The sequence below is a fragment of the Myotis yumanensis genome, unplaced genomic scaffold (genome assembly GCF_028538775.1).
Source record: "Myotis yumanensis isolate MYYU_CA2020_CCGP unplaced genomic scaffold, mMyoYum1.0.hap1 SCAF_10, whole genome shotgun sequence".
NCBI lineage: Eukaryota > Metazoa > Chordata > Mammalia > Chiroptera > Vespertilionidae > Myotis > Myotis yumanensis.
Genome location: NW_027223761.1, coordinates 8003582 through 8020826, shown reverse-complemented (window position 1 = coordinate 8020826; position 17245 = coordinate 8003582). Strand labels below are relative to the sequence as shown.

At 58.0% G+C, this 17245-nt stretch overlaps 1 protein-coding gene across 4 annotated transcripts in view; it reads right to left on the bottom strand.

Annotated features, from left to right (window-relative positions):
• ANO1 (anoctamin 1) overlaps positions 1-17245 on the bottom strand; it is a 73516-nt gene that overhangs the window by 18837 nt on the left and 37434 nt on the right. For 2 of the 4 annotated variants that reach the window (XM_070427713.1, XM_070427711.1), the window contains 6 exons: positions 14565-14725; positions 9748-9830; positions 7110-7121; positions 6467-6538; positions 4294-4371; positions 3227-3301 (listed from right to left, as the gene is read on the bottom strand). In XM_070427713.1, the coding sequence (XP_070283814.1) occupies positions 3227-3301; positions 4294-4371; positions 6467-6538; positions 7110-7121; positions 9748-9830; positions 14565-14725 (481 nt within the window). The remainder of the gene's footprint in view (positions 1-3226; positions 3302-4293; positions 4372-6466; positions 6539-7109; positions 7122-9747; positions 9831-14564; positions 14726-17245) is intronic. The other 2 variants (XM_070427712.1, XM_070427714.1) reach the window with 1 other exon arrangement.

The window sequence follows — 17245 nt, the reverse complement described above, 5'->3', positions numbered from 1 at the left end:
CTCAAAGACCCTAAACTCAGCCGGGGAGACCCTGTCCTGCCCCAGGGGTGAGGCCACCTGCGAATCCCAGCCCCGAGGACACACTGTGGGGGCAGGCTCCACACTCTTCCCACTCCTTCCTGGTGTCCGCATCCTCACACATTTACTCCCATTAGGGTGCGGAGGGCAGGCCCCAGCTCTGCTAGGAGGGTGCCGAGAGGCCCTGGGACAGTCCCGGGGGCAGGGGGTGCGCTGTGCGTCTTCAGCTCGGTTCACCCCCTCGGGGGCACCGCAGCGATCAGAAGTCTCCTAGCAAAGCTCTTATTTTGAACTTTGGGCCAGTGACTTTGCTTCTGCTGCTGACTAAAGGGTGACCACACCCTGCCCAAGAAATGTCCACGGCCACACCACGCCCTGATGAAGGGGTGGCCCCATTTTGAGGTGTGGGTACCGCTCCCTGCCGGCTCTGGGAACAAGGGCTTTCCTTGGAAAATCCCTGGCTCCTGCCAAGGGGCCCCTCCCAGGGGAAGGCACCGCCCTGGCCCTGGAGTTGGCCCTCGTGCCCGCGTGTGGGGGGGCAGGCAGGCGGCCGGGCCTGCAGGGTGACTCAGCAAGGCCCCCCCTTTCCCAGCCAGAGGGCTGGCACGTCCCCATGACAGGCAAGCCCCGTGCAGCCTCCTTCCTGGGTACAGTTCCCCCTGGAAGGACAGGGCGCCAGGGCGTGGGGCTGGCCGGTGCGGCCACTCCAGTGTCTCTACACCAGGAACACGGGCACATCGTAGGTGCTCAACCCAAATTTGTTCAGTGAATGGAGCTCCCATGGGCGGGACAAAACTTGCTGATTCATTTGACGGGGTCGCCAGTACCTCAAGGGCCAGCTCCTTCCCTACCCACCAGCCTGCCTGTGCTGGGAGTGACAGTGCGCCCATGTCCCCGTTTCCCTGCAGATAGGGGGGCCCACGTGAAGTGGTCTGACCAGTGAGATGCAAGCAGAGGTTGTGGGCAGGTCTCTGGAAAGCACCTTCATAGAGGGGCTGCCTCCACCGGCATGGTCTCCTTCCCCTTGGCCCCACCCCTTCCTCCCGCCTGGAGAGTGGAGGTGATGCCGGGGCTGGAGCAGCCTCGTTGTGACTAAGAGGAGGCACAGGCTGGGTGAGAAGGAGGTCAGAGAGGTCAGTGTCTGGCGGCATTGTGGAGCTGCCAGATGAGCCCTGCACAGCCACCTCCTCACTTTTGGTTACGAGGAGCTTAGACGCCCTGAAAGACCATCCAGGAAGTGAGTGACATGTAGCCAAGGCCTCCTTGCTGGGGTGCAGAAGGGCCCAGCCAGCCCCCACGCCCCCACCACCCCCCTCTCGCTGGTCCTTCTGCAAGGACACTGCAGCTTCTCCGCCAGGTGCCTCAGTCTCCTGCTTCTGCATCCCAACCCCTGTGCTGTGAGCCCCAGGGAAGCTCTGGGTAGGGACCCCATCATCCTTAGGTGACCCCCAGCACTAAACCCAATGTTTGCCCAGAGGGGACACTCACATGCCTTTGGGGCATGTGCTCCAGGGCCCTCAAGACCAGACTGGCCCGCTCAGAGTCACCTGGATGGCACAACAGCCCCCAGCCCCATCGAGTTGGCTCCGGGGGTTTCTTTCCATTAGCTGAGAGACCCCTTTAGCATGGGGGCTCTCAGGAGGGGAAACTGAGTCCTCACTCTGCCCTGCCCTTACCCCAACCTGGAAAACTAACGTAAGCCTCTGGCCCCAAGTTCATATGGAACAGCGGGCTCCTGGGGCAGACGGCCCTAGTGGCGTGTGGCCCTGTCACCTGCTGGCTGGCGGCCTGGGGAGAGGGACTGGCCCTCCAGGCCTCAGTTTCCTCACCAGCTGCAGGGGTGGCCTCAGGACAGGCAGGTGGTGAGGCCTGAAGGAGATGCTCTCTGTTAGGCGCTCCGGCCAGCTGGGCTCAGGCTCAGCCCTCGAACCCGGGGCCCCTGGGAGCCAGGTCACAGGGTGGGGGCTGGACAAGGGGACAGCCGTTCCTTCAGTGACCACAGGTGGCCCTGCCCTCTTGGGGAAGGATGAAAGCACGGCCGGCCGGGGAGCCCCATCAGTGTGGGGGAAACCCCCTCAGAGAGCTCAGGTGTGGCCGAGTCATTCGGGCCCACCAGCCTGTCACAGCCCCCCAGCCACCCTGAGTTATACCACCCTGACTTCTGTCCTGCTTGTGCTTATTTAATCTTTCTTTAAAAACCTTCCAATTAAAAGGACAATGAGATACCACCTCCCACCTGCCAGAATGGCTACCATCATTAGCTCAACAAGCAACGAGTGCTGGCGAGGATGTGGACAAAAGGGAACCCCAGTGCACTGCTGGTGGGGATGCAGACTGGTGCAGCCACTGTGGAAAACAGTGTGGAATTTCCTCAAAAAATTAAAAATGGAACTGCCTCTTGACCCAGCAACCCCGCTTCTAACACGATGTCCTAAGAAACCCCAAACACCAATCAGAAAGAAGGTATGCACCCCTATGTTCATAGCAGCACGATATACAATATCTAAGATCTGGAAACAGCCCGAGTGCTCATCAGTAGATGAGTGGATAAAAAAGCTGTGGTACGTTTACTCCATGGAATACTACGCAGCAGTAAAAGAGAAGGACCTCTTACCCTTTGAGACAGCATGGAGGGACCTGGAGAGTATCATGCTAAGTGAAATAAGCCAGTCAGAGGAAGACAAGCATCACATGATCTCACTCGCATGTGGAATCTAATGAACCAAACAAACTGACAAACAAAATAGACATAGAAGCATGGGAGAGACTGATGAATCTCAGAGGAAAGGGGTGCGGGGGAAGGCAAGAAAAGATTAAACAAAGAACTTTATATACACATATACATAACCATGGACACAGACAATAGTGGGGTGAAGGCCTGGGGAGGGGTGGGGGGAGGAAGGGGACTTCTGCAATACTTTCAACAATAAAGATAAATTAAAAAAAATAAAAACCTCAGTTTTGTCTTGAATAATATCTGTGAAATCTGGGTCTGGCTGTCACCATGAGAGATGTGCATTGGGGACTATGGGAAATTCTCTCACCGACCCCAGGGCACGCAGAGCGCCCCTGGAGACCCCCGGGGAACCTCGCTCCTTCCCATTCCAGGGGCACCATCCCACCAGCATACACCTGCCACAGTGACGGCTGACCCCCGTCCGGGTGTGGGCTCCCTGGCGTCCTCCCGCCTCGGCCTTCCGGAACTTACCATGAAGACGATGGACATCAAGTTGGTGAAGTAGGCGGGGAACCGGTCTCTCCAGGTCAGCTTCACCTTGTCAGTCTGCAACATGGAACAACGCGGGTCACCCGTGGGAACCACCCGGGTGGGGAGGCGTGCGTTGTGTATGTGTGCATGTGTGCACATATGTGCATGTGTGTGCACGCATGTGTGTGCGTGAACCCGGACAACAGAAATACTTAGAAACACCTTAAAAAAAAAACATTTACAGTTCGAGTGGATGCAAACGTCTAGTGTTCACAGACACAGCTGGGGTCCCGTGACCTAGGAAATGCTGTCACGTCATGACAGAGGGAATTCGTTTAACGTGGGCTTCCTCTGTGCGATGACAACAGCAGTAATGACGAGAGTGTCAGACCCTTTTCTAAATCAGACCGTCAGACCCTCGTCGGGGAGGAGTGTGTCTGGACCCCATTTCTTCGGCGGAAGGTCTCACGTCTGGGGCGAGAAGATCTAAGGTGCTCTGCCCTCCGCCGCCCAGACCATAATAGTTATTTTCCTTTGCAGAGCAAGTCGAAACAGGCAGCCCGCACGACACGTTCCAATGCTGCTTGCCGCGTAGCCGCAGCGGACGGCGGCGACATGCGGGGAACAGGCGCCTGGAGGCTCTCTGGGTGGGGAGGAGCCCTAGGTGGAAGCCTGTCACCAACCCGGGATGTCTCAAGAACCGGGGTGGGCTTTTAAATGAGAAGCGCAAGTGTTCAGACAAGGAATGCTGCCGCGGACAGGATCCGGGAGGCCCTCACTCCGGGGCGGGTGACATGCGTGTTAATGAGAAGAGGAGACAGCTGGCAGGCAGTGGTGACAAGCACAGATCACAGGTCCCCGCGCCCCCCAGCCCTCCGTTAGCCATGCAGTGACACCTCCGCACACGTCGCAGCTCGTTGGGCGTGGCAGGAGGAGAGGAAGCACGAATGTGAATGTTAAAAAAAAGACAAAACCAACACAAAAGTCAGAGTTGGTTGAGGAAGACGCAATGGACTTTGGCCGTCGCAAACAGTCACGACTCGCATCGCCCCGACACAGAAAAGTACCAATTTCACCCCCGCCATGGCTGTCTTAACCCTCTGCTTCCATTTGTTTGTTGAGTCTTCTGGAGTATTCCGGTGCTTCTAAGGGGAGGGGGGAGGGAACAAGAGAGCACCACGGGGTGAGGTGTGACCTTGGCCCAGGCCCCCGTCATCCCGTGGTGTGCTTGCCACCGAGGCTGGTCCAGGTTCTGGGCGTTGCCAACCACAGGAGCTGGCAGGGACCCCGTCCGAACAGCAAGGCTGAGGCCGGGGGGAGGGAGCGCAGACCAGGCTTCAGACCGAGACCCCAGCACGGAAGCCCGGGGGGCTCGGTAATGCCCAACTCGCCAACCGGCTGCTGTGATCTACAGGGTTCGCTTATGCAAAGACGCCGCGTGTGCTGAGCGTCCGATGCCAACATTAAGGAGGCCACACCCAGAGTTGTAAGGGGTGGATTGTGTTTTCCTAAGTGAATCTGGAGCCTTAGCTGCAGGGGAAATAAAAACCATAAAGGAGCTGCTGGGAGCCAATGAAATGGAGGAGAAAATAAAGGTTGTGGCCCCCCAGGGGCAAACAGGGCTTGGGGTCCCCCAACAGCCTGCAGAAATCACCCCATACCTTGTTCTCATGTGATCTGAGATCTCTGGTCAAAGCCCAGAGCGGGAGTGAGTGGGGGCCTGAGGGGCACTCCTGACACCCCTCCCAGACCCACTGTTGGGGTTGGTTAAGTCCCCGGACTTACGCAGACATGACATGTGCCACAAAGCCCTTTTCCCCCTTAGGAGGGAATGCAACACCCACCCCTGCTCACGCTCACAGGTGCCACTGTGAAGCCATTGGATGGACTGTCCTGGGCCACTGTGGCCGAGATGCCGCACTGAGCACGCTGGCATCACGCCTCTCCCTTTAGGAGGGGAAACCGAGGCCCAGGAGGGGAAAAGGAGCCGCTTAAGGCCACAGGTCGCTGCTCAGAAGGCACCGTGCATGGGGGTGTCACACCTTCTGAACGGTCCAACTGAAGACAATCTCCCGATCTGGGGTGATGGCTCATGCTTTTGTGGTTATATTTTTGCACCCCGAGTCCAGCTCAGACTGTAAGAGTGTGTTCAAAGAGTGCACCCTCTTTGTGACTACTAGAGGACTAAGCTGGACTCTGCTGTCATGGAAACGGGCCCGAGAGGGGGCTGTGGTGCACTCATCTTAGCCCCTACGTGGGATGCTGGCGATTGCGACCCCCAGCCACTCGGAACCAGAAAACTCTGCCCATGTGACACAACGACCAGGAAAGACTGGGGGACTGTCCTGATCAGCTCCACAGGCTGAGTGTGCAAAGGGGACAGCAGACACTGGAGCTGGGACGAGCATCTGTCAACTGTCCCCATCCCACAGGCATGATGCGAAGGTCCCCAGCCGTGGTCAGAGGCTGACAAGGGCCCAGGGCTCTGTGCGGCCCCAGCCATGTACAAACACCTCCCTCGCAAAAAACCCAACACTCTAAAGCTTGTAAGCGTTCAGGCTGCACACGTCAGACTACCAACTCGAATGACAGGTTTGGGGAGAAAGAAAGGCATGTATTATGAGAAGACGATGGCCTTAAGGACATCACCAAAACCCACCTCTCTCTCTCTCATCCTCCTTGCCTGTGAGTGGAACAAGGAACTGGCCATTTGTTCAGGGATGGCTGGTTGAGCAATCCCTTCCATTTCATCCTTCAACCCAGAACACAGTGAGGTGGACACAATGAATGTCAAGTGCACTGCGAAAAAGCTGCAAAGCTACCTGGTCCTTGGTGTTAAAATGCTGGCTCAAGTTTGAGGTCACGCTCAGGATAGACCAAGAAGGTAGAGCTACAGCAGGTTTGACAAACTACAGCCTGCAGCCAAATCTGCCCCTGCCACTTGTTTTTATAAATAAAGTTTTATTGGAACAAATGCGCCAGGCCCATTTGTTTACCTGCTGTCTATGGCTGCTTTCAAGCCATAGTGGCAGAATTGAGTAGTTGTGACAGAGGCTTGCAGAGTCTAAATATTTCTCTGTCTCTCGGGCCAGCTTCTGATTTACACTGTTGAACATGCAGAGTTTTCTGAGCCCCAGTCTACTCTGTTGAACATATGGTGTTTGCTGAGCCCCGGTCTACGCTGTTGATGAACACACAATGTTTTATTGCTGGGAAAGCCAGAAGCAGTGGCCACCGTACCTCTTTGTTCTTGGATTCTTTCCTGAGTGACTTCTCCAAAACTCTAGCTTCATACTCAGCCCTGGGATGGTCCTGTGGAAGAAACCAAGTTGGCCTGTGAACTGTGAGTTTGAGATCCTCACCTTGAGCATGCATGCCAAATTCAGTCCACCCATTCGCGCTGGGCACCCTTTGGGGCCAATTCATAGCTGGCTGTTTTGTACCATTTCCAATTCAGAACGCGCCATACGCGGTCCGTCCGGGATCCATCCCTTGTTGGGAACCCAGCCCGTGGGGAAGGCCAGAGAACCTGGCTCTGGGTGCTGCTGGCAGCAAATCAGTGCCCAGTGGTCTCCTTTTGAACACCCAGCTGTGAATTGGCCCCGAGAACGTCTACTGGGGTCAGGAGAGACGCAGTAAGTGTCAGCAAGCGCGGGCAGACCGGAGGCGCCAGGCCTCGGGGGAGCCCGGAGCAGGTCAGCAGAGGGCACTGGAACGGAAGAACGGGGTTAAGAGAGACCCGAAGGTGGGGGAGAAGCGGAGACCCCGCCCGCGGTGGAGGAGCTGCAGAGGCCTGATGGTAGAAAGAGATGAGGCGTGAGAAGATCCCTCTTCCCGGGAGACAGGCTATGGGGAGACAGGGGAGTGACAAAAAGTTCCAAACCTTGACGGCCTCCTTCAGGGAACCAGAAACATAAACATGAAAACAAACAGAAAAGACTCCATTACTTGTGTTGTTTTTAAAGAAATAGGTCACGTCCTCTAAAGACAATTTTCTTAAGGGCTGGGATGAGGGTGAAGGACACGGGTGGACAAGGAGCACCTGGGGTCCGAGACCCGCTAGCAGTCATTGTTGCTTTAGGGCAGGGGTCCTCAAACTTTTTAAACAGGGGGCCAGTTCACTGTCCCTCAGACCGTTGGAGGGCCGGACTATGTTAAAAAAAAAACTATGAACAAATTCCTATGAACACTGCACATATCTTATTTTGAAGTAAAAAACAAAACGGGAACAAATACAATATTTGTATTTGCATGTGGCCCGCGGGCCGTAGTTTGAGGACCCCTGCTTTAGGGTGACTGTGCGTGCTGTTGCTTTTGCAGCTTGAGCGATTTGGGGAATTCCCAGGTGGGTGCTGGACTGTGTCGGTCTCAGCTAAGGGGTACATGGGCTCCTTCTGCTCCCAGGGCCAATGCCGGGAGCTCAGACTGCATGGAGAGGCTGCCTTTACCCCTCAGATTCACCCCCAAAGGGTCCCTGGTCAGCTATCGGGGGAGGGAGGTGATGGGGAGACTCACCTTGGGGACCTCATTCAGTCCCCTGGGGCCTCCTGCCCAAGGGCTCAGACTGCCACCCCAAAGTCAAGGGCCGGGGGCGGGGGGCAGGTGAAGAGATCATGGGATGGATCCCCGAGGGGCTGAACATACAGGACTGGCCCCCTCCCCAACTTTCCCCAACCAGAGGGACATCATGAAAAGGACATTCTCAACCTTCTTCTAAAATAAGACGGCGATTGCTTTGTGTTGTGCTTGCATCTTCCTAATTGAAACAGTAACAAGGAAAGAACCTGCCCAGGGGGAGGTTCCGGGCCTGGCTCACCCCTGAAGGGCTGCCTGTCGGTGAACAGGCTGCACCTGTTCTGGCGTCGCCATGTGTGAGACGGGATAATGGGGTCCCCTGGGTTAAGAGGGTTGAGCTCAGAGGCGGCTAGTGGGTGACCGGTCCTGGGGCACTTACTGGTACGGGGCCCTCCCTGCCTAAATGCTTCTTATCCACGGAGACCCCCTCAAACCCTCTAGAGCAGTGGTTCTCAACCTTGGCTGCACATTAGAATCACCTGGGAGTCTTTTTAAAATCCTGATTTCTGGGCCTCATCCTCCGGAAATTCTGTTTCTTTGTTACTAATGTTGTGGCCCCACCCCATCACAAAGAAACAGAATTTCCGGAGGATGGGGCCCAGAAATCAGGATTTTAAAAAGACTCCCAGGTGATTCTAATGTGCAGCCAAGGTTGAGAACCACTGCTCTAGAGTGAGAACTAGTTCACAATCCGTATTTAAGAAGGGAGGACACTGAGGCACAGAGAGGTTAGGCAACTTGGCCTCGGTCGCACAGCAAGGGCAGTGCCGAATCAGGATGGAAGCCAGCAGCCTGGCTCCCGAGGTACCGTGTCATCACCGTGAGTGCGTGCCTCTCCCCGCAGACCCCAGTCCCCTCGGCCACCAGCAGCGCTGGGAGCACGGAGCCCGCCCACCAGCTCCCTGACTGCAGTAGGCTCGGTTGAAGACTGGCGGGCAGACTCAGTGTCAGGAGGGAGCATGTGTGGGGAGAACGGTGGAATGCTAAAAAACGATGGGGGAGATTCCACATTCCAGTGAACATGCACGAGAGCTCGCTTTTAAACGACAAGCTCGGCGTCTTATAAAATTAAGTGGCTGCCGTGACCGGTTTGGCTCAGTGGATAGAGCGTCAGCCTGCGGACTGAGGGGTCCCGGGTTCGATTCCGGTCGGGGGCATGTACCTGGATTGCGGGCACATCCCCAGTGGGAGGTGTGCCGGATGCGGCTGATCGATGTTTCTCTCTCATCGATGTTTCTGACTCTCTATCTCTCTCCCTTCCTCTCTGTGAAAAGTCAATAAAATATATATTTAAAGAAAAAATTAAGTGGCGGCCAGTGTGGCCACACCTTACAGCTCTGCTCTGCGGGCGGCAGGCTGTGGGGACTGCTTGTCTTTGTCGTCCCCACTCTGCCCGTGGGGACTCCGGCGGGAGCTGCCCATTCGGAGGGCAGCGGCCAGGCTTCTCCGAGGAACCTCCGGAGTGTCCTCCGCCGTCCCCGTGGCCCCTGGGCCGTCTTGGGGAGGCGGGGATGCGGGCGTCTGGTTTTCCCTCTATTGGGAAAGGCTCGGCTCCCACTTGTCAGTCACGCCCCACGACTGGCACTGAGGAGCGTGGCTTTGGCTCCGGGGCACAGGCTCACAGGCGCCTTTGGGGACGCGGCCTCCTGGGCGGTGGTGATTCCCTCCCAGACTCTCCCTGCCTCCCCCGGATTCGATGAGGTCAGCGTGGTGAGCTGTCCCTGACCGCACTGGTGGGCGGTGCGTCCATGTGAGCATGGAGATCAGAAACACTCGACAGACATCAAACCGTTGCCCTGGCAACCGCGGGTGATTCAAACACCAGGGATGTGAACTAAGAAGCAGGCGGGAGCAGCCTTGCCTGGGCCTCAGGGCCTCAGGCTTCCAGGAGCGTCCCCAGGAGGTAATGGGTGGGGGCAGGGGAGGACGCAGTGCCCCCCACTCACCTCCTCCTCCTCGAAGCCTGTGAGGTCCCAGCGGTAGTTGAGACGCATCTGTTTCCGCTTCCAGTGCTCCATGAAGGTGGCAGCTGCAGGCAGGGAGGAAAACCATAAAGTCAGGGCCGAGCAGCCCTAAGACACCGGATGGCACAAATGCATTCTTTGCTTCTGCACCATTTGGTGAGTGAGGGTGACATCGTGCTGGGCAAGAACGTCACAGGAATGAACCCTGTCTGCCCTCCCGCCCACCCTGAGGCAGAGATGGTCCCATTCCCCTTTTACAGATGAAGAAACTGAGGCACGTGGAAATCAAGTCCTGGCCAAGGTTACTCATCCAGACAGTGAGGGGCCAGCCTGGGCTCTTAACCGTCCTGTTCCATCGATCTTGGGGACCCCCAAGTCAGAAAGCATGAGGGGAGAGCCAAGGACACACACTCAAGCTTCAAACCCTCACAGGTGGTCTGGCTGCTGGGCTGCACTCTTAGGTGTGACCTCCTGCTTCGCATTCCCAACAGACTAAGCATAGTTCAAATGCCGCCTCCTCCAGGAAGCCCCCGATCCTCCTCCTGTGTCAGAAAGAAACTAACTCCTCCTGGGGCCTCTCCCGCTCACGGTGTCCACACTGCCCTCTATTATGATCCCCGTCCCATGTCAAGGGGCCCTTCTATTGGGCGGGGGGAGTGCAGGAGCTCAAGGGTGCTCACTGAATGAGCGGACGGCGTTCATGAGCACACAGCTTGCAACTGGAGATGCTGGCTGCACCCTTTATCCTTAACGCTTCTCCCCAGGAAGGAAGCTCGGGTGCATGCAAAGGTCGAGCTGTCCCGAGCCAGGCCTATAAGAAGGGCTGTCGTGTAAAGTATTAATCAACCTCCCAGACATCACAGGAGGGAGGTGCTGTTCTCTCTCCCTTTTTCAGAGGAAACTGAGGCCCAGAGGAATTAAATGGCTGGTCTGACAAGTGGTGGCATCAAGATGGCGTCAAATCACAGGACAAGGACGGATCCCCCGGCTGGTCACCTGCCACACCTGGAAGGCAGGGAAAATGGACCGTTTCCCTCTGGGGTTTCTCAGAGCGTGGGCCTGGGATCTGCGGTATCAGAGTCCCCCAGGGAGCTTGTTAAAATGCAGATCCCTGGGGCCCGTGTTCGGAACAAGCTGTGCGGTGGCACTCGGGCCCGGAGCATGCAGACACACTGACCTACCACCGCCTGTCCTTCCTCCCACCCATCCCTGCCCAGCGATGAGTGGCTGCTTAACGCTTGTCCCCCACCCCCACCCCCCAGGCCTCTGTTTCAGCTTCCCCCCAGGCCGCATCCACCCGCGCCCTGGGCCCTGTCTTGCCGTGTCCCCACTGCCTCCTGCCTGGGCCTGCCTCCAATTTCCCTAATTCTGGATGCCTCCTCCGGGGGCTACCAGAGCCCTTTCCCGAGCACACCCCTGAACGCTGCTGCTGTGACCAAGCGTGACCTTGAAGGCCCCGGGAGATGCCCTGGCTCGGCCTCCCTGCCGACTGTTGTGCCAGGTGGGTCAGCAGAGCCTCTCAGACCTGCCGCTGGAGTCTCAGGCCACCGGGCGAGGCTCTGGCCGGTCTGGGTACTTCTGCCGCTGCGTGCAGACCTGCCCGCCTCCCTGGGGAGGTCCTCGCTCCTAGGGGCCGGGGTCTTGTCTCCCAAACCTCTGGGCTCCATCACCCAGACTCCATAGAGCAGGGCTGCATCCTCCTTAAAGCACAGCCCCCTGAGAGCAGCGACCAGCTGCATGAACGGTGGCTCCCAACAGTCACACGTTTGCTCAACGCACATCTGTTTTCTGCGAGCGGAGGAGCAGACGGGACCCTGCCTGTCAGCCCCTGTGGGGACGGGGGCCAGGCACGAAGGCCCTAGCCCTCCACGGCCTCCCTGAGTCCAGAGGAAACCAGAGTGTAGCTCTCCCTGTGTCCCTCCAGCCCAGGGTGACTCAGCCGGGTCACCTGCCCACTCCACGCCGACCCCGGGAAAGGGGTTTCAGCCCTGCCTCTGCCATTTCATTCAAGTCCTCCGGCTTCTTGGGACCGGCTCAAATCTAATTACTTCCTTTGTTCTGCACGAAGGTGACAGGCAGTTAAAACCCATTATTATGCCATCATTTCAGAAAATTGATCCTGGAGAACAGCTAAATGGGGCTCAAAGTTGCTGTGTGCGACGCCTAATTTGAGGTTTTGAAATGTCATAAATTCCAGGCAGCAGGGAGCTGAGGTCTCTGGGCCCAGACTGTCAGCCCCGGGGAAGTCGGACCCCACCGTAGCATGGAAGCGAGATTAGAACCTCGGGCCGGGGGCACAGCCCGCACCCCTCCCAGCAGGAACAGGTTTGGGGCCGCTCTCTGTCACTGTGTGAGCAGAAACGTTAGAAGCTGGAGAACAGAGAAGAAAGGACACAGTGGGATGAAGCAGTAGTGGGAAGGTGATCCCTGAGAGGGCAATGAAGAAACAATTGACATGGGATTTAAAAACCAGCAGCAGCGCAAGGCCCGGGGACAGAGGGACTGTCTCTCCCGCATCCCCTGCCTCCCCCGCCCCCGCCCCCCCCCCCCCCCCCCCCATCCTGTGCGGTGCGGCCGCACAGGGCACATGCACTTCTCTGCCCAGCAGGCTCTTTCCCATGGCTTCTGTCTTGATTTCTAATAACCTCCTTTTTCCCTGAAGTAAGTGCTTCATGGGAGTGGTTTGGCTTTTCTGTTATTTCCCCCCAATGGGAAAGTGTAGACTGAACTTGCTTTTGACTCTCTGACAGACAGTCTCTGACAGGCACTTGTCTCCCGGGGTAAGTGGAGCTGGAGGAGGCGGGGCAGACAGCGGAACAGATTTGCCCCTTTCCCTCCTGGGGGTGGTGGTGGTGGTGGTGCAGATGGAACCATATGTTTTCCCTGAAAGGATGGGCTGTTGGTGAGGGCTGGCCAACACCTTTGAGGGTGTGAAGCAGCACTGCCTTGCACACAGTAGGTGCTCAATAAAGAAGTGTGAAGTGAGCGAGCTGGCAGCAGAGAAGGGGCTGCACCGGATTTACTGGATTTAACCGAAACCTTGTGGTGCTGCCTGGCCGAGCAGTATTGCTGCCTGAGTGCCCTCTCTACCTGCTCTGGGTGAACCTCAGCTCCTGCAGGAGGGCACAGAGCAGGGCTTGGAGGACGCTGGGGTGGGGAGGTGTGACCGGGGCATGGATCTGTCATGTCTGGTATGAGTCTATTAGCTGTGTGATCTTGGGTAAGTCACTTAACCTCTCTGGGCCTCAGTGTCCTCATGAAAGAATATGAACAGAGCCTCCCTCTGCTGTGCACTGTGGTGGGGTCAGCTGTGCAGAGCCCCTGCCAGCGCCTGGCATAGTCAGTCCTCAGCGCAGGCTCTGGAGGGGAAGGCAGGAGTAGTGGGCAGAGGAGGAAGCCAGTCCAGCACAAAGGTGAGCTGGTCCCGTCAGGAACGAGCCAGGCAGGTGCTAAGTGTGCCTGGCACCAGAGCTGTGAGTGACACCAGCAGAGGGGGCAGAGCCCAGGGGTGGAGTATTGGGGTGGGGGTGAGGAGCAGATGCTGGGTTCTCGTCTACCTTTGCCTCTTATTAGTGGTGTCTGTTTGGGACAGTTGCCTCAGTGTGTCCATCTGTCAAATGGGGCAATGGAGGTAGTACCTCTTAAAGCCACGGGGGGAATGATGAACCACATCCCGTGAGGTGCTCAGAACAGCGCCTGGCCCAGCGGGGCCCAGCTCACTGAAGCTCGAGTTCCTTTCTGAAGGTGAAGTGACAGGACTCACAGAGGGCCCCAAGCACAAGGAGGGAGGTCAGATTTGGGCTCTAATTTCTAGAGTCTAGGCTGTTTTCACAAAGCAAATGGGCATGGAACCAGTGTGCCAGCTGGCAGGACATCACAGCCGGCTCTCGGGATGGCCCAAAGGTCGTCACAATGATGCACTCGAGGTTTCCAACAACTCAGCTGGGTACCAGCACTATCTGCACTGTACAAAGGGAGACCTGTCCCAGCTTGGAGGTGACAGAGCTGGGCATGAAACCGGAGTCTGGCCTAGGAAGGGGCCCTATCCTAGGACACGGCCAACCCAGCCGAGTTATCCAATTAGCCCAATGGTTAGGCCGGCGGTCTGTGCGGGCTGAGCTCGGCTGTGCTTTCTGGGCCCAGGTCAGAGGAGGGGAGTGGGCAGTGAGCTGACCGGTGCTGAGGTCTTGAGGAGGGCCAGCAGGCTGGGGATGAGGAGCAGCAGGTGGTGGGGGATGGCTAGGGATGGTTCTCCATGGACACAGGATCCAGAGAGGCGGGAGATGGGTGGAGAGGAGTGGAGGGGCCAGAGCTCAGGGAGATGGGGGCTCAGTTCCTAGACCTGGCATTTCAGTGGCCATGGCTTCCTTACCTGTGAAAGAGGCACGCGGCACCTACAGGGACCTGCAAGGGTCTAAGGAGACACGTGCCCCAGGGCTGGCTCCGGCCGGAGGAATGCAGAGCCCAGGCCTCCTGCGCTAAAGCAGCTGCCTCCCTGGGCCAACAGACCCTGGTCCCAGGAGGGAGGTCCTGTTTCTAAGGGCAACGCACCCTCCTGGGCTTTTCCCCAGGGGTTCCAGGCTGGGTCAGAATAACTCAGAATAACTGCAGCTGCGGCGGACGCAGCGGAGACCCTGGGAACTGCAGGTAAAGCGGTTTCCATGACCTCCCTCCGTGTTCATGATCCCCGGCATGTGCTGCCTGCGGGCGGTCCCAAGAAGGAAATTAGGGACCTACCCCATGTCACCTGTGCCCCAGTGGCCCCGGGGGTGGGGGTGGGGGCGCGGCGCTCTGCTCACCCCAGAGAGCCATGAAGACGGAGAAGAAGACGGTGGCCGGGTTGTCGAAGAGGTGGCTGGCCCGGGCCGTGGCGCAGGCCGAGCTCATCTTCCAGTAGCTGCAGGTCTTGTCGCACAGCGGGCACATGGTGATGTTGTGGCTCTGGTCACACATCTCCATGCTGGAAGAGAGGGAGCCGCTGAGAGCCCTCCGCCGGCCCACAAGGACTGCCCGGCCCAGCCACGGTGCCCCTGGCCAGGCCCTTTACCTTCTGGGAGATGAGGGGAGGGCCCAGCTCTGGCCTGCCTTGCCCTCCTCCCCACTGACTTGGACAAGATGCGGAGCTCTCAGTGACCCAGGCAGGAGTCACTCCCAGGGAGAAGGCTGGGGGCGGGGGTACTGCTCTTTGTTTTAAATTTCTAGTGCACGACTTTATGCACCGAATCACAGCTGGCCCACGGCCGTCGGTGGGTGTCTGGTAAATGTCTGCTGAATGGTTCTCTTCCCGGCACAGTGGGCACTCCGGCCCCATTCTGTCCTTCCAGTTACTCACCAAATGCTTATTAGAGAATGTGCCTGTGCTGTATGTGCCCAGCTCTGTGTTGGGCCCGGGGGATGGGAAGATGCCTGGTGACCGAGGCTGCTGGCTCGAGGCAGCTGGGGAATTGTGCATGCGTGTACATGTGTCTGTGTGCGTGAGGGGTGGGTGCACGCCGGTGGCGGGGCCGCGTGCAGCCCGCCAGCGCTGGATTGGAATCTCACCCCACCACTGGGATCTGTGTGCCCTCGGGCATGTTACTCCAACTCCTTGGGCTTCAGTTTCCCCATCTGCAGCGTGGGGATGCTGAGAGTGAAGAGTGCCCACGTTGCTGGGTTGTCAGGAGGATCACACAGAGCGAGCGTGGAGCCCTGGAACAGAGCTGGCATGCGCACACCACACTCCTGTTACGGGAATAAGCAGGCGCCGAGCAGCTGCAGTGATTTTGAAAGGAGGCCCATGGGCCGCCTTGAGGGGTCTATCCCTTGCCCCTCCCTGAGTTTCCTGTCTTCTGGGGGCCTCTGCTGGGAGGCAGAAGGAACCCATGTGTGAGGGGGGCAGACGCCCCAGGGAGGGCTGGCCACATCTCTGCCTGTTGTGAGCCCTGTGGCTGCCACAGCCCTCCTCCCTGCCAGCGCTAACGCCAGCCAGACTAAAAGCCTGTTTTCTGCCAGTTTTAAACCCTCCGCCACTTCCTTTACCACTTTCAGCCAAAATAAAGACAAGGAATGGGATGGCTTGTCCTTGGAGGGGGTGAAAGGGCAGATCAGACCCCCCTCCCCGGGGAACACGCCCACATCACGGGCTGAGGTCCGACAGGACTCAGGAACCCCCGGTAATGCCGTCTGCCTCTGGCTGTGTGGTGGGAGGTGGAGGCGCTGGCCTGGCCTGGGAGATGGCTGCGCCCTTGCTGGGGAATGCACGCCTGCCTGGGCAGCGCCTCAGCTGGCTCCGCATCCCCTGCAGGGGGGAGGGAAGGTGACGTCCTCTGCAGCCTCCCAGGGGGACCGTGAGGGCGCCCCGGCTTCCACTGGCCACGTCCCAGGGCTTTAGAATCCGAACCCCGCCCCACCTAGGCCACTTTCATCTTCGCCACAGCCACACCCAAGCACAGTGACCTCACGTCGCATTAGCAAACAAAGGGTAAGCTTTCTCCCGCCTGTGCCCCACATAAGCCTGTGCCCCACATAAGCCGGTTCCCTTAACCGTTAGGTCCTGAGTGGGTGGATCTTAGGTGTTATCCACGTGTAAGGACACTGACACATGTTTGAGGTGTCATTCACATATTAAAACATTTATGCGAGGCTCTCTGGGCTGTGGGCCCTACGAGCCACCTCCTCGCCAGGCAAAGGCTCACGGGCTCTTTTCTGAATGGACGGTGGGCGCACTTCCCAAGCCACAGCTCGGCTTCCGAGACTCGGGGCTGGGCCGTAGGAAATGGAACTGAGCTGATGTCTTAGGGCTTTTCCAGAGAGACTGGGAGCTGCTGGGAGGCAGGGCCAGGGGGCACCCGCCCTTCTAAACTTGAGTTTGCCCATGGGTACAGCAGCCTCTCATCCTCACACACAACCTGGTTGTCTTGGGGCTGGTGTTGGCAGGTCTAGGAGCAACTAGAAAGGAGGGGAGACATCTATGCATGCGGGACAGGGTCCCCTGAGCTCTGTGCACACGGGACAGGGTCCTCCAAGCTCTGTGCATGGGGGGACAGGGTCATCTGAGCTCTGTGCATGCAGACAGGGTCCCCCAAGCTCTGTGCACGCAGACAGGGTCCTCTGGGCTCGTGCGATTTGACTTACGTTCTGGCTGTCACTCTGGGAGACACCTCCCTCCTCCGCCCAGCACGAGGCCCGGCTGCCCCTAGAGTCTCGGCCTTCTCCCTAGTGCCCAGCCTGCCCTGACCGTGGTAGACGGCAGCAGGAGCGTGGGTTCGCGTGCAGAGGCCTGGTCTGCTGTTCATGCCTCACCTCCCGAGCCCCGGGGTCGAGGCGGAGAGAGACCCGGCCGAGTCCCCTGCCCGAGGCCCATGAATGGCATTTGTCCCATGTCCCAACCTCACAGGAGGCAGGGGATTTCCTGTCACCTGAGGACTGAGAACTAAAAGGGGAAAGAAAACTTCAGAGGAAGAAAAGGAGCTTTGTCTCCCGTCTGCTTTCGACTGTGAAA